This window comes from Vombatus ursinus, unplaced genomic scaffold, assembly GCF_900497805.2.
Source record: "Vombatus ursinus unplaced genomic scaffold, bare-nosed wombat genome assembly UNPS02014817.1, whole genome shotgun sequence".
NCBI classification, from domain to species: Eukaryota; Metazoa; Chordata; class Mammalia; order Diprotodontia; family Vombatidae; genus Vombatus; species Vombatus ursinus.
In genome coordinates this window covers 5,009,593-5,026,688 of record NW_020954595.1, presented here as the reverse complement: position 1 = coordinate 5,026,688, position 17,096 = coordinate 5,009,593, and the positions used below count along the sequence as shown (strand labels likewise).

Genomic DNA, 17,096 nt, shown 5'->3' with positions numbered 1-17,096 from the left:
CCAGGTCCCCTGTGCTGGGCCATGTACATTGTGCTGGGCCACGTACTCTCTGCTGGACCAGGTGCCCTGTGCTGGGCCATGTACACTCTGCTGGGCCATGTACACTGTGCTGGGCCAGGTAAGCTGTGTTGTGTCAGGTACACAGTGCTGTATCATGTATACTCTTGGACCACCTGAGCAGAGTGCTTGTCTCACCAGGTGAATTGGAGATAAGTACTGAGGGAGTAGTTGTGGTGGAGTAATGAGTAGCGATTACTAGGCCTTTTGAGGAGAGGAGACCCATGGATCCATACATTTTCACACCTACATTTATTGCTTGCTGTCTTGGGTTTTGAAAAGTACCTCTCTGATGACAAATGAGGGCCAGGACTTCCCTGCTATTAATTTCTGACCAGTAGCCCAGGGCAGCAGCTGCCAACCTCAGGGAGCTTTTTGTTAGTCCAGAGTCACAGTGCTCATCCCCCATCACACTCCCTCCTCCTCACACACACTCACACACATGGGCTAGATGACACTTTTTAAAATTAAAATTATGGTTGAAGAATTGTATGGAACTTTGTAATCCATTGAAGACAGATTGGGATGTCACCAGATACTGTGGGGCAGGAGAAAGAGCACTGTTTCTTGAACCAAAGATCTTAGGTAGAATCCTGGCTCTCCTAGTTAGTGTCTATATGATCTTTGGCAAGTCACTTGACCTCATGGGACCTCAGTTTTCCTTATTCATAAAATGAGGGCACTGGACTAGATGTTCTCTGAGGAATCTTCTGGTTCTAAACTCTCTGATCCATGATCAGATGTTTACTTAGAACCTCAGAAATGCAAGACATCATAGTAGGCATTTGTGAGAGACAAAGTAGTGGAAATTCCAGTCACTCTTCCCAGACAGTTTCCAGTCTACTTGGAGAGACAAGACACACTCAAAATAAATAAATAAATAAATAAAGGAATGGGTGAACAAATTATGACATGTTAATAGAGTATTATTATGCCACAAGAAAGCATGAATATGAAGGATTCTGAAAAAACAAGGAAGAAATTGGGAAGAATTTATTAAGTCATGCAAAGTAAAGTGACAACTAAGAAAAAAAGCTTATTCAGTTGCCATGATAATGAGAAGGAAAACAACTCCAAAAAACTTGAGAACTTGTATTTGTGCCAAGACCGATACTGGCTCCAGAAGACTGACTCTTGGCAGAGAGAGGTTAGACTAGAGGCACAAAATGAGATGTTCATTTCCAGACATTGTCAACGAATGCATTCATCTGGTTTGACCATCCTTGTTTGCTGCAAGATGGGGCTTTTTTAGGGATGGGAGGAAGAGTTAGATGGGGAAAGAAAGAAGTGAGTCTCAATGAAAACTTTTAAAAAACACATAATAGAGAAGTAAGTTCAAAAGATGACCCAGACAAGTTGCAACAAGTGTGTTAAATTACATATGCACTTAATAAAAACTATGTGTTAGAAGTTGATGGTTTCCTATATAATCCTCTTGTTCTGTTTTTTTCTAAAGTTTAAAATTTTAATTTGTTAAGTTCATAATAAAAAAAAAAAGTCTAATGAATTCATCAAATAAAATAGTACATGCTGACTCCCAGAGGAATTTGGAGGACAGAACTTTCTGGTTTCCTGGTGCCTGGCAACAGGGGCTGGAACCATGAAGGAATCCCTGGCCGCATTCTTTATACCCGTGTATGCTTTCAGGTTATTGTATAAAGCCATCGACTCCAATGGAGAGAATGTTGGCCCAATCTATAACTACCGGGTGGAGATTTCCATCTTCTTCATCATCTACATCATCATCGTGGCCTTCTTCATGATGAACATCTTTGTGGGCTTTGTGATTGTCACCTTTCAGGAGCAGGGGGAGAAAGAGTACAAGAACTGTGAGCTGGACAAGAATCAGGTTAGAAGGAGATGCCCTGGGGATTCCTTTGGGGAGGGAGAGCCCAGCTGGCCTCCCCAGAGCCACAGAAAAGGGTGTCATGTGTCCAGCCATGCTGCTTCCACAAGGTGGCTTCAGAGAGGATGCTGAGCAGGGACAGGGCTTCCTCTCAAGAATTAGGAGGAGGGTACTTTGTGCTCAGGAGATGCCTCCCCTGTGTTTGAGGAGTGACTCTGTGAGTCACAACTGTTTCTGAGTCCTAACAGTCCACTGGCATGCCCACACCTCCCTACGTGTAACCACCTTGGAGTCTGGGGTCTTTCGGGGCCCTCTGCTGCTGCGTGGTTAGTAGCTATGTTCAGAAGTGACTTGAATTGACATGTCTCTCCATTTTTATGCCCACTTATGGGGAAAGGAGAAATATTCACTCTTCCCTAACATGTGTCACCTTCCAGGGTCTCAGGCTTCCTATCTGCACAATGGGAGTATTGGACGAGTTGCCATCAAAAGCCTTTTCTAGCCCTAGATCTGTGGTCTTGGGGTAGGTTTAAAAGATAAAATGGGAGCTTTCATAGGATCACATATTTAGAGCTGCAATGGACCTTAGTGGTCACCTAGACCAACCCCATATTTTACAGAGGAGGAAACTCAGACCCATACATCGGGGTGGCCCAATGGTTAGAGCACTACACCTTGATTCAGGAACATCTGAGTTCAAATCCAGCCTCAGACACTTATCCGCTGTGTGACTCTGGGCAAATTAGCCTCTGTAAAATGAGCATCAAAATAGTACCTACCTCCCAGGGTTGCTGTGAATATAACATGAGATAATATTAGCAAGGTACTTTGCAAACCTTAACTCTATAATTGCTAATTATTATCATTATTATTATTACCCAAGGTCGCACAGGTGGATCCTAAGTGGCAGAACCCAGGTTCCCTGATTCAATGTCTAACACCCTTTCCATTCATTACCCAGTGATACTTGTCAGCATAATTGATTCTGGCCACTTAGGGAAAGCTTAAGAAAAGTTGTTTGTGCTTCATTGAATTATTTCGAGTTGTAGTTGCTTCCTAGCAGCATTAGCCCCTCGATTCAGACCAGAGGGATTATTTTACAAAGTCTGTTCACACCACCAGAGGCCAGGACTAAGAGTCAGAGACAGGCAGGCCAAGGCCTACACAGGATGAGGTCCCCAGAAGTCCAGGGTCTTGGTAGGAAAATGTTAGTTTGGCCTTAAGGGTTCTGGAGCATCAAAGCACTGAACATATATTGAAGATCTGAGAATATAATGGCTCCATAGTCATGAAGGAAATGTACAGAGCAGGGACCAGGAAGCCAGGCAATGAGACCAGATAGTGTATGCATCTGGGCTGAGACAGAGAGCATGTGAGCAGCAGAGACAGGGCATGGGCTACCCCAGGCTACCATCTCTCTGAAGCCAGGGCTGCTTCTATTCTCCCTGCCACTGACCGTACCTAAAATGAACATTTTATGTGCCACGATCCCAACTGCTGTGGTGATCATGGCCTGGACAAAGCATGTCCCCATGGGGTGTCTTTGTCCAGCAGGCACGCCCAGGTGTCCTAGCCCTTCTTCCCAAAGGCCTGGCCAGCTTCGTTCCCAAATTCGCCTTCCCTCACTGGCTTCTTGCTTGCATTGTGGAGAGACTGGAATCACCTGCAGAGTTGCAAGGACTCTCACCTCTCCTGGGAAACTCTCAGAATTACATTCTTGCTCTTTCCTGCTTTTGCAGCGTCAGTGTGTCGAATATGCCTTGAAAGCCCGGCCTCTGCGGAGATATATTCCCAAAAATCCCTACCAGTACAAGTTCTGGTATGTGGTGAATTCCTCCCCCTTTGAGTACATGATGTTCGTCCTCATCATGCTCAACACCTTGTGCTTGGCCATGCAGGTAAGGAAGTCCCTTGGGAAGGGCCAGGCCCAGCATGCTCTATCACTGTCTTAGAACACGTTGGACAAGTAAACAAACAGGGACGAAGCTGAGATAGTCCTTTGGCCAGAGACTGTTGTGTGGGTATTGTTTTGTAGAAGAGGCTGTAGGCAGCATTGTTATAGAGGTTGTGTATGTCAAAAACTTTTATATCTATGTGCTTAACCCTGTGCTGTGTAGGGAGGCAGGTACAGCAATTTATAATACCTTCCCTGGCTTCAAGGAGGTAACTTTTACAGGGCAGAGGGCAGGAGCAAGGTATAGGATGAGCAGAAATAAGTAACATACTGGGTGGGGAGTGAAAGGGGAAAAAACAAAGCTCAGATAAGACACTGAATATTTTAGAATGCAAACTCCACTTTTGCCTAGGGAGATAAGGGAGGAGGTGGCCTTTGATACTTTATAATGAAGCATATACTAGTGTCTTACATGAAATATGGAGAACCAGAATGTGTAGATGACATAAGTGCTCTGAATTATTAGAGGTTTCCTAGAATTTGAGATTATTTGAAACCATGGGCAGGATTTACTTTGATTTTCATAGCAGACATTTCCAGAAGTAGAGCAATAAACTGGTCAAGTGACTACCTCCTTGTGTCTTGTGAGTTGTGTAAGTAATGACATTTGTTCCATCCTCCTTCCCTGGCACATCTGTCTCTGTGGCATGTTCTTAAGCAAAGACAAAACAAAAAACTTTGATGGTGACCCAGAAGTGACATTGCATAGGCTTTCAAGTTAGCAAAGCAAATATACACCATCTCCTTTGTTTGCCAGAGCAAATCCCAGAGGGGGAGGTAACAGAGATATGATTAGTCCCATTTTACAGAAGAGGAATCTGTTGGTTCAGAGAAATAAGGGACTGGCCATGCTCAACACAGCTAGTCAGAGGGAAGATTGAAACCCAGGTCATCCTGACTCCAAGTGCAGCATTTTATTGAAAAGGCACAATGCTTTGGCATATCTGGAATTATAGAAAAAGAGAGGCCTAAGGGAGAATAGGCAGTTAGGAATTTAAGGGAGTCTTTATTAAACATAGAACCTGCAAACCTTGATACCAGACATGTCTTAACTTAAGCCCAAGTTCTGACTTTTTGGTGGTCCCTATTTTCTCGCTGAAGCATGGTGCCTAAAACTGGGAACATCTTCCTTCAAAAGGAGTAGAAATGCCTTTCATTCTGATGAGAGAAATTGACCGCTGAATATTGTCAGAATCCCAGCTTCCAACATCAGCCTTCCTAACAAGTGGACTAGTTTATGCCACCCCACTCCCAGCTCAGACCAGGCCAAAGACTTGAGTGTTTGCCCAGTGTGGATGTCAGCAGCATCGTGTAGGTTTCCTCCTGATGTTTCAGAAACGTGAGGCTAGGGCCTTATTAGTTCCATGGCTCGGCTTCAGGTATCCACAGTGTCTAAAGAGTTCGTGTGTTCTAATGTTGACCTTTGATTTTATTACGAATAAATAAAGCACAGCAATTACTTTATAGGAAACTGCTTACATTTTCACCCACAGCATTATGAACAATCCAAGATTTTCAATGATGCCATGGATATCCTGAACATGGTCTTCACAGGAGTGTTCACTGTGGAGATGGTCTTGAAAGTCATTGCATTCAAACCGAAGGTAAGGCTCAGAGCCCAGTTACTTTAGGCTATCACCAGATCAAATGAGGATGACCTCAGCTTCCTGCTAGTGTTGTGCTATTGGATAATCATGAGTCATTCCGTATCTGTGTTATCTCTTTAGAACGTTAAAATCTGATTATGGCAGTTTTTTAACTACTAGAAAACAAGACTTGAGATAAATATACAAAGCAATTCTGAGAAAAGGCAGAGGAGGAAGGAAAGATTTGGGGAGCTACAGAAAGATGATTTTGTAATAAACTTGATTTACATTCCCGAAAAAATATTTATCACCTGGTCTCCAGTGTATTCTACCCTGTTCTGCAAGCAGTGAATTCAATGTTTAAATGCGTGTCTTTGTTACCACACAAGAATAATTCAAGATTAACGTCACATTGAGACTGTTAACGTAAGCAGGGCTGGCTTATCTCTTGCCCTGGACAGGCAACAGTCCCAGCATCACTGTCACCTCATTGTTCTACAGTCACAGTGTAGAAGATGCCAGATTACAACGGACTATCTTAAAGTCTGCTTTTTGGTTTGGTTTGTTAACAATGAAAATTCATAAAATGTTCTATGGAAGGAAGGCACGTCAGACAGTGAAATAAATGGAATTCTGCCTTAGAATGAATTAGAGGACTGAAAATGTTGTTAGTTCCCTATGGGTGGATCCATTAACATTTCCTGCAAGGGATTGGTTCTTCACTCAAAAATGTGTTCTTGGGCACTGACCCCTCACTGTGTTTTGGGTAGTAAGGCAGAGCAAATAGTAGCTAGAATACTGATGACACAGCCTCACTTTGTTTTAACAGCCCCAGTAGACAGCCTCTGTCACAGAATGACAGTTGGATAACCCAGTTTTTCACCATGTGGAAAATCTAGCTGATGAGACTCAATTATTACACTGGTTGTAATGAAATGAATGACTTTGCAGATTCCAGTTGCATGACATTCTAATTCAAACCTATTCCTTCCTTCACCTTGAATTAATTTCTTTGCAATCTTATATCAGATTTTTGTGGACCCAAAAGAAAGAACACTTGTAAGTTCATCAATGTGGGTGATTGCAGTGGGCCCTATCTGGCAGTTTATGCATGACTAGATTAATGAACTGTGACTTGTCCATATATAAATATATATATATATACACATTTCCTTCTTTTCCAAATTCATCTTAATTTACTTTGAGATTTTGGTTTGTTCACTCCTCTCATCCTGCCCTACCCTTATTATTTTGAACAATATTTGTCTATGCTGATGGAAAAGGTTGGCCAATTAATTATGTCAAAATGGCTGTTAGAATTTGGTGGGAAGATTTCCAGGGTGTTTCACTGAGCTGTTATGCTTGTAGTGTTGCTTTTTTTCCCCAAAGGTTGCTACAAATAGAGCAGAAACTTCTATCTGTTTGCAAATCCCTTCAGGAAATGCACACTGTCTTTTGCCCCCTTACAGTGATTGTTCTTTCCTCCTTTGGAGAGGAGTTCAGTGGTGTGAGAATAGACAGGTGATGCTGAGAGTAACGAGCAGCTCATTTACAGTCAGTACAAAGATATCAGATACTTCTATTAGGGGATTTCCATAGAAGTTGTGCTGGTTGGAAGTTTTTAACTCAGCAAGATCATTTAATAGCACTAAGTAACTCCAAATTACTGCCAGAAATAACTGTCCCTAAGCTGTACCCCTATGGCAGGAATCTTCGAGGGGTGAGATATTATTAAGCAAAATCGGTTGTGTGATCCAAGCAGGCAAAGATACTGGTGCTTTTTGCCCCTTTGTCCTCTTTGATGTTAAGTCAAACCCAAATTTAGAAAGAAAGGCCTGCTAATGTGGCAGTCACGCCGGAAGAAGCAGAATTTTGCTTGAAGACCTTGTAGATGTACATCTTTGGGGACAGATTTGTTCCTACAGCTGGGAAGTTCCTTACCCTGATAGGCCTCTTAGGGGAAAGCGCTTTCTAACCCCTCCACCAAAACAACAACCACCATAATTACAACCACTTGGGTTAGTAGTTCAGCAGGGCTTCCCTCTGATTTCTGCCTCAGAGACCGGGAATTTCAGCTACATCCCACTGCCTCAGCTGTATCTTAGTCATTTTCATGAACTGCAGCCTGCAAAATGTGGGAAACACTCCCTGGGTTGGTGAGCAGCCCTCCAGTCTGTCACCAGGCCTGTGTTCAAAGCCTCCTCACTTGGAGCAGAACCTACCAGAGGCCTAGCTTCACTCACCTCATCTTGAGAACCCAGACTCATTTCCAAGCCACCATGAGCTCTGGGCTTGTCTCATAACCAGCTTCACAGCAAGGAAGCAATTCACCTGGAAGTTCCAATGGCTCTGTTAGCTCCACATGAATCATCAGTGTGATATAGCAGCCAGTCAGGCAGATGTAACCTTGGGCCGCATTGAGAAGCATAATCCAGGAACTGTCGAGACAACAGTCCCTGTTGTTCTCAGCCCTGGTCAGACCATCATGAGAGCATTGTGCTTAGTTGTGGGTACCACGTGTTAGGAGAAACATTGATCATCTGTAAAATAGCCAGAAGAGGCCCAGCAGGCTGGTGAAGGGCCTTGAGAGCATGCCGTAGGGGGATCTGTGGAAAGAACTGGGGGGATGTGTAGCCTGTAGAAAGGAAGACTTAGAGGGACGTGATAACTGTCTTGAAGTATTTGAAGGATGGTAACATGGAAGGGGGTTAGATGGGGGTCCATCCTCTGCTTTCCATTTGGGATTAACCTGTTGCCTTTTTTTTTACTGGGGGTTATAATCCAGATGATAGAAATTTGTAGAGGACAAGTCCACCCCCCTGGCCACACTCACCAGGTTTCTCATGGAAAAGTCATTGAGATGGTCCAGTGGTGACCGGTGGTTTAGGGCAGTGAGGCGTGGCACAGGTTGGGCTATTACACTGCATTTATCCACACAGCATTTTCATGGGCCAGACCAGGGTTGAGAAGCCTTAAGGTGCAATCCCTCTTTGGAGATCTAGGCAGCATCTGTAATCTCCGCTCACAGTCTCACAGGAGATGACTTCAGCCACATTATTTACTTAAGAGTTATAGCCTCCAGCAGTCTGCACATTGGTGTTGGGAGACACAAACCCTGACCTTGTTCTGGAGTAGCACCCAGAATACAAAATTTGAACTCTCGCTTGCCAAGATGATGGGGCAGCACCGCATGGGTTAGGTGATAAGGCGTCGTTTTGCTGCCATAAAACACCATATTTCTGTCTTTTTGTCCATTCATAATTCGATGTGATTGGAGCTTCTAGTGTCTTCCTCTGGTCATCAGAGTGTCCTGGAAATGTCACAGGATCTTTTATTCAGGCGGGAATTTATTTACTAAGAGATAGCACTGTTTTATGTATTTAAATTCAACAAACGCTTATTAAGCACCTACTCTATGCAAGACACTGTATTAGGTTTTGTTGAGACAAAAGCAGAACATAGCCCCTGGTCTCAAGGAACCCATTCTCCCCTGGGACAATGTGACATGTTCACAAGTAAGTACAAAGTCACTGCAAGAATGTCATGCCATAGGCAACAACAGCTGGGCCGAGCGTTCCCAGGGCAGGGGCAGCCAATCAGTCACCTAGCATTGATGAAGGGGCTAAATGCCAGAGATGTAAAGAAAATAAACTATTCGCCCTTGCCTTCAAGGAGCTTATATTCTAACGGGGTGATAAGGGGGCGTAGAAGACATGAACAGAGAAGGTGGAAGATGAGCTCAGTGGAGAAGGCCTTCACAGTGTGTTTCTGTGCATTTGCATGTAGGGGGCTGGGGGGAGATCAGGAAAGGCCTCCTGCAGAAGGAGGGGATTTGAGCTGAACCTTGCAGGAAGCTGGAGAAGCTAAGGGATGGGAAGGGAGAGGGCAGCGAGGGGTTGGACATACAGGCAGCAGATGGAGTGTCATAGATGGGGGGACCTTCACAGAGGCTAGTTTGACTGAATGTGGCATCGGGAAGGTGAGGGGTAGGAAATAAGACTGGAAAATGCATGGATTTCAATGACAGGCTGACACTATTGGGTAACAGTAATCTAATGAAGGTTTTTAATGGGGACACACAGTCTTCTTGTGAGAGGGTAGAGCAAGGAACATCGAGAGGAACTAAGCTGGACTTCCCTACTGAGCCATACTGAAGGAAACCATTAGGAGAGCTTGCCTCAGAGATTCGCATTGTCCTCATAAAGGGGGAGTTAGGAAATAACTTTGCAAACTTTAAAATATATAGAAATGTGACTTTTTAAAAATTAGTACTCATGTCAAAATCAATCAAAAAACATTTATTAAGCATCTCCTTTGTGTCTAGGACTGAGCCAGGAACTGGCAGAAGGTACAGAGTTATCCTAAGGGTTGGGCCTTCTCTCATGGAGCTTTCCATCTCTCTGGCTCATTCACTCACTTTTGCCTTGTCTCCTTTGTGACACATGCAACTATTTGCAGATTATCTGGCTAGCATTAGAGTATGACCCGTGAATGATGAGCAGAGGGAGGCCGGCCGGCCGGATCATAGATTGGTCAGCTTCCTGTCTGGCCTTGTCCCAACCACTTGAAACAATCAGCCCCAGGGGAAAATGTATTCCTGTAGCTAAGGAAATTAATGTGGAAAAGTAGAGTCCTGAGAAGATCAGCTACTCAGGTAAAAATGGGGAATGTCCAGGAGGCATTGACACCCCCCCCCCCACTCCCAGCCTGGGACGTCCCCTGTCCTCACTTCTGTCTCTTGCAATCCCTGGTTTCCTTCAAACTTCAGCTCAGGATTTCTTCTATTCCTGGCCTTTTCTGATCCCTCAGCTGAGAATGCCTCCTTCCCCTCCACTGAAATGATCATGTGTATTTTGCGGATAGTCAGGTCTTCTCTGAGGAGACCACAGTCCAGGGGGATAAGATGACAAGCATCCATCCTCAATATGCTGTCTGTGGCTAGAATGGTACTGGGGAGGCTTCAGTGAGCCACCACAGGATGAATCTAAATTCTTTTTCTACTTAACAAAAAACAGTTATTTTATCTACACAGGCCTTGTAAAGAACATTAAATGCAGAGTGTCCGAAAAGTCTTGATGCCATTTTAAGTTATTAAAGCTTTAAAAAATAATAGCAGTATAGCACCTTGTCCCAGGGCTGTTTCTATCCAAACCTCATTAAACAGGTGAGAAGAATGAGGTCATGACAACCATGAAGATCACCCGATGAGATGACACGATTTTCCAATAACATAGCTAGGTTCCAGTTAGGTAAAATAATGAATCATTTGAAGTGGTCACATTATTCAAATTTTCAGTATCCAAATTTGTAATTAATTATGCATAAAATATGAACCTTTGCTCCAGCCCAGCAAAAATATGCCAGGAAATATTTAGAAATAAGTTTTTATCTGTTTATTAATGTAATATAATAGCAACAGATAAGAAAAATCTTTCTGATCCAAGTTTATTATAAAATATGAGTAGTTATAGAGAGTAAAATTGAAAAAGATTACTGAATATTATATGTGAAGATAAACTCATACTGCCAACATGATGGAAACGTTGTGGTTGCTTAAAGTACCTTAGCATGTCGATGGAACTGTCTTCTCTTTCTTTGAATCTTTACACATGCATTGGTAGGTTCAGGATGCTTTATCCACATCCTAGCAGATACGAATGCTTCAGTAGGCATTGAGGTCAGCATCCATGACTTTGTGCTTCATGACTTCCACAGCTCGAAGGTATTTTCAGATCCCCTGAGTGTACACATCTCCGTGTGGATGCTACCTGCATCTTCTTCTTCCACTTGTTGTGGATATAAATGGAGAAGATCATCATTGGGTTCTTCTGAGGACAAACTGAGCAATCCCATCATAATTTTCTAGTTCATACAAATATTTGCTTCCATCGGAAGTATTCATTTTGATAATTTTAAAGACATTAAAAAATTAACACAACTGTTGGTAACATGGTATGCCCAACATATCACACCCAGACAAAGGAAATAGGCAAGTGTGTTAAGACCCTGAACAATCTCGCACGGGTTGTGTTAATTGAATTTTGACTAGCATTACATGCAACCATGCACGATTTTATAATTCTCGCTAAACTGAATTTTGTGTTATTTGAACTTATAATAATTATTATTTAGCTATCATAATAGGATTATGTATCAGAAGTTTACTATGTTTCATAAATGAATAGGGGACAGAATTCCTGTCCTGCAAATTCAGACCTTCAAAAAAGCCTTGAGAATTCACAAATAAACTGTACTGAACTTGGAACATTATAACAGATAGTTTTTGTAATAGAAGTCACCTTACTAAACATTCATAACCTTCAAACTATATAAAATGAAAGGCTCTTGAAAAAAAAGAAGGCTGATAGAAGAAACAAAAATCATATGAGAACAGAGGGTCTAGTCCATTACCTCCCTGCTATCTGCAATGGAATCATCACGGTAATGCTTTCAGCAAGTCTGTACAAGATGAATTTATAGCTCAATACTTGTGTTCAATTACCAAAAAAAACTCAATCGTTTTGTCGAGTAATTTGTCAAACACTGAATTTAAAAGAATAATATAGTAGCGTGATAGCAACTTGTGCCCGGTCTATTTCTCTCTGAGCTCCATCAAATGTACAGTTAAAAAGAATGAAATAATGGGAATAATAGCTCACAATTATAGATGCTTTAAGGTTGCAAAGGATTCAGCGTGTGTTTTCACTGGTCTTTATCAATAACTCTGTGCTGTTCTAGTACAACTTTTACAAACGAGGAAGCTGGGTCTCAATGATTAGCCTAGGGCCATCTACATGTCAGGTAAATGTCAGGGGGAGGATTTCCTGCTTCCAAGTCCAGTGCTGTTCCAGCTACACCAAAGAGCTTCCTCTCTCAAGATAAGATCCTAGGTTGAGAGCTGGATGGCACCATAGAGGTCAGGTCCAAACCCTGAGTGCGAGTGACATCTATAGCAAGTGGCAGATAGCTGGGATATGAATCCAGGTCCTCTTCACTGAAAACATCTCGTTCTCCTCACTGTACTGCACTGGCAGTGTAGTAGTTTTGCCCATCTGCATCTGAGGGTGTCTTTTCTTTGGGATGGATGGCTTTAGCCTATATGAAATCTAACAAAAAGGTAAACTGAGACAATCCTTTGCGCAAGATTACATTTATTAGCAGGGACATGCTGCCTGCCAATAAGAGGTCAATGGCTTGCCTCCATTTATGCCTAGGACACCGAGCAAAAGGGTAGTTCCACTTGTATAGGTTTTGGGGAGCACAGAAAAAAGAACAGAACAGGGTAGATGACATTATGGGATGGAGGGCAATGTGAGTGGTTACAGAGCCGAGGTACAGGTAACGCATGATTGGCTGGAAGCTTGGAAACGAGGTCTAACAATGACCCCTTCCTTCCCCCCTAAGAGTCTAGCTGCAAGATAGCGGGCCGGACTTTTGGGCAGCAAACCAGACATCCCTGAAGGATAATTTGGTGGGGTGAAGATATTAGACCCAACTCCTTTGTGTTCACACCCAGTCCCCAAAGTCAGCTACATTTCTTGAGGCAAGAATAGATCTGTGCTTAGCAGAGAGCTGGATTTCTAAACTTAACCCACTCCAGGCCAGCTGAATTCTGAACTAGATTCAGAGACAGAGACTCACAATTTAAGCAATTACAGGACAAAAGCAGTTATAGGACAAAATCAATTAACTGTACATAGAATCAGTAAGAAAATGATAAAGAATCAACATTGATCATTTCAGCTTCAAGGAGTTGATACATTCATCTGTAATATTTCTACACATATTTGGGCCCATTGCTCCCTTATGTTCTCTGGATTAAGAAACCTTTCTGAGTCAGTAGCCATTTAGCTTCATTTTTTTAACTGATCACATCCCGTTCTCTCCTTGGACAGAAAGGTGATAGCCTGAAATTAAGGTGATCTACAATTCTCCACCCCCAAAATCCTGAACCAGAAAGTTACTCAGTATGATAGCCTAAATCTGAATACTGACGTCTCAAGGTACACTGTGGCACATGAGCCAAGCACAGTGCAGAACATCCTTTCCAGCAAGAGAAAAAAGAATGTGGGAATGAACTCTTTTTTTTTTTTTTAGCTACAGCATCATCTTCATATTTTCTATCAATACATAATGCGATAAGCTTGATGGGAAATAGCCATTGACTTTTGTATCCCATATATGAGACTTGAGTCTAGCAAACAAGAAGCTAAATCCCCAGGCTGGGCAAGAAGAGACACTGGATTGGTTTCTATGTAGAATGGTCTAGATCATAGATCTAGAATCAGAAGGCTGTGATGATTAGAAAGGTTTGAGAGACATAGTTTCTGAGTAATTTAATCATTTTATTAATAAGGCCAGCAAGTTATTAATGAAAGGATGACTGTCTCTCTTAGACCAAAGACCCCCTAATGGCAGTAGGGTCACAGTTTATATGCCCTGTGAAAAGGAGGTGTTCCCAAGGGGTGGCAATCGATTCAGATTGGTTAACTACCTAGGTGTGTAGCTATATGTGTGTACATATATGTCTATATACGTACACACATGTGCTGTCTCCTCTGATAACATGTGAATTCCTTGAAGGTCTTTGTGTCCTTATCATTTAGCAAAGGGCCTGACACAGAATGGACTCTCTCAATCAGTGTCTGTTGATTGATTGCTTAGTTGATTGAATCTCACACTGTTTCCCCACAAGCAATTTTTTCTGAAAACCCACCAGAAAGAAAATTAAGAAGAGCCAGAATCATCTAAAGGCCTTTTAGACCTCCTGGCTGCCTCTTGTTTCAGGATGTTCTGTGCTGGTTTCCACAGTGGATTTTATGAACGTAATGAACTGGTTCCGTGCCACAGAGAGAGGGGGAGATCTTGGTGTGATCCAGGCATTCTCAGTTCTCCTTAATGTTGACTCACAAGGCGAGACCTGTCCAGGGGGCGTCAGCTGGCAGGGAGTCTGTGCCAATGAGCACCTGGCTGGGACAGTGTCTTCCCTTTTACTTCTGCCTTTTCTTGATGCTATCACAGGAGCAACGCTGGGTAAACAGGCCTTGTTTGTGAAGGCGTCGTGGGAGACCTTGTCAACTTTTTATATCTGATCCCCCCTTACCCTAACCCAACCTGGAAATGTGCAGATAACACCAAGCTTAGAAAGGATAAGTAAATATGCTGGGTGGCAGAGTCAGGATTCAAAAATATTTTGACAGGCCAGAGCATTCAAACTGAATCTAATAAGGCGAAGCTCAGTGGGAATAAATAGAAAGTCTTACACTTGCATTTGAAAAAATAATTTTACTAGTACAGGATGGAGCAAGACCTGAATAGATAGCAGTTTGTCTGAAAAAGATCTGGGGATTTTAATGTTCTGCATTCTTAGTATGAGTTGGCAGGGGTATGTGGCAGCTTAGAAGGTTAATTCCGTCTTTGGCTCCATTAAGAGAAGCAAAGATTTTAGGAATAAGGAGGCAGCAATCTTTTTGTCTTTTGCCTTTGTCAGACCACATCTGGCATCTTGAGCGCCGCAGTTTAAGAAAGCCATGGATAAGCTAGAGAAAGTCCAGAGGAGGACAGCCAGGAGAAGCAGTCCAAAGCACTAGGGAAGGGGGTGGGGAAGGGGGGGAGGGGAGAGAGGGAGGAAGGAAAGAGAGAAAAAAGATGAGACAGAGAGAAACACTGATTTTAAGGAATGTGGAGGAGTGGTTAAATTTGTACTTGGCTCCAAAGCACTTTTTCAAGAGCCAAGAGCCAAAGTTGTGAAGAGGCACATTGAGGTGTGAGGATCTTCCAGAGGACAACGGGCCCTTGACAGGGGCTGGGCTCCCCCCATGGTGGATAACCACTTGTCAGAGATGGCACAGTGGGGATCCCTCTCCTATGTTATAATAAATGACTGGGAAGTCCTTTCCAACTCCCAAATGATCAGGTTCAGTGAAGGTTTCTGGCCCTCTGTTCTGCTGTAGGCTCAAGATACAGCATTCAGCAATCCTGTTGAGTCATAGCTTGGTGACCTTTGCTGAGGGCATAAAGAGGAGTCTTCTCTGGATGATGGTTTCCATTTGGAAGCCTTGATAAACAAAACATTTTAACCAGCTGGCAACTAATTTGTAATATACCGAAAGGGCATGTTAGCCCCAAAGGAGAGTAACAGCAGAGAGCTCTCAGAGTTAGTCATCTGGAGCAAGCTCCCTGCTAGGCTTTCCCCTGGTAGATAGTTACCTTGGTTTGATCAGATGACCTCCATCCTTTAGGAAGCCAGATCCCATGGAAAAGGAATCATGGTTTCAAGTTCTGACTTTGATGCTTATCAGCTCTTTAGCCGTGTTTCTAGCATGCCTGCAGCCCTGGCTACTGAAGATTAAAAATTTAAAAGGTCAAGTGAACCAGAACTTGAGGAAAACTCAGCCTTTTCCATTTATCAATAAATCTACATAATCTGACTTAATCTCTCTGAGCCTCAGTTTCTTTATCTGCAAAATGGAAATAGTAATACACTATCTATTTCACAGGGAAGTTGCACAGAGGACTCTTTGTCAAACTGAAATTGCTTTGGAGCCATGACCTGCCTAGTTAGACATGGTTCTTTTTGCTTTGAATCTCATCAGTCCCTCCAGGGCAGTGAGGAACCTGCTGTGTTCGCAGCACTGAGCTCGTTACTGTTTTTAATTGATAGCTGGAAAGGGGCTACAAACAGCCACTTCCATGCAGAGAAGCTGACCTGTTACTTGGAGTCTGTCTTTCTAGTTTACTGTAAAGTGAACTTACTTTGAAAAGGAATTTTCTCCTCCTCATCCCCCCCCAAGAGTGTGTCTGTTCATGTGCTGAGGACTCACGAAGCCACGCTCGGTCTGACTCTTCAGGGCAGACTCTTTGACAGCTTGGGCCATAGGGAGAGTAGACAATGAGGACAGTTCTGTCGCACTTTCATGCTTGCAGAGCGTTCTTTACATAGCACAGTGACTTAGCAAATTTTACACCTGAGGCAAGTGAGGCTCAAAGACAGTGTCCACAGGGAGGGTGGAGCCCAGGTCTTCTTGACTCCAAGAGTAAAACTCTCTGCTGGAGCCTGCTTCTTCTCTAGATGGCATTTAAAGGGGAACTAGATGTTCTTCTCACAGTTGATTGGGACGTCTGTTCTCTAAAAGCCGCAGGACACCGTTCCCCTTGTCCAGGACATCTATTTCTTTTTTGTCCTTGGTTCTAAAATAAGAATATCTGGTATGTAATGGAGTTATCCTAAGTGTTTTTAATTGCTTTTCATCAATCAGCAACATATTTCTCTACAGCCTATGACTTAAAGTACTGGAATTTTCAAGTTAAAATTTTGAAAACTTCACTAGGATTAGGGCCCTTATGGAGCCTCTTAAGCCCTAGCATCACACATGGTTTACAGAGAAAAACTGGTGGAAGATAATTTAAGCCCCTTCATAAATAACTTTTCACATTTGATCTTTTTTCTCTATGTGAAGATTGAGGGAATGGCTGAATGCAGAGTAAAATGTGGGAGCAAACGAAGACAGTTCAGGAACAGAACAGCAGGAAAGTGGGGGGGGGGAGCTGTTCTTGTACCTTTAAAGATAGGATTAGAAAACAGTCAGTGCAGTGTCGCATTATTGCAAATGCACCCAGACTGTTTAATCTTAACCAGAAAAAACCCTGTTCT

The 17,096-nt window shown here is 42.9% G+C and overlaps 1 protein-coding gene across 1 annotated transcript in view; it reads left to right on the top strand.

Moving 5' to 3' along the window:
* The window catches only part of CACNA1D (calcium voltage-gated channel subunit alpha1 D), a 355,951-nt gene that overhangs the window by 274,816 nt on the left and 64,039 nt on the right, over nucleotides 1-17,096 (top strand). The window contains exons 27-29 of the mRNA XM_027835866.1: nucleotides 1,705-1,906; nucleotides 3,643-3,801; nucleotides 5,351-5,461. Of these exons, the coding sequence (XP_027691667.1) occupies nucleotides 1,705-1,906; nucleotides 3,643-3,801; nucleotides 5,351-5,461 (472 nt within the window). The remainder of the gene's footprint in view (nucleotides 1-1,704; nucleotides 1,907-3,642; nucleotides 3,802-5,350; nucleotides 5,462-17,096) is intronic.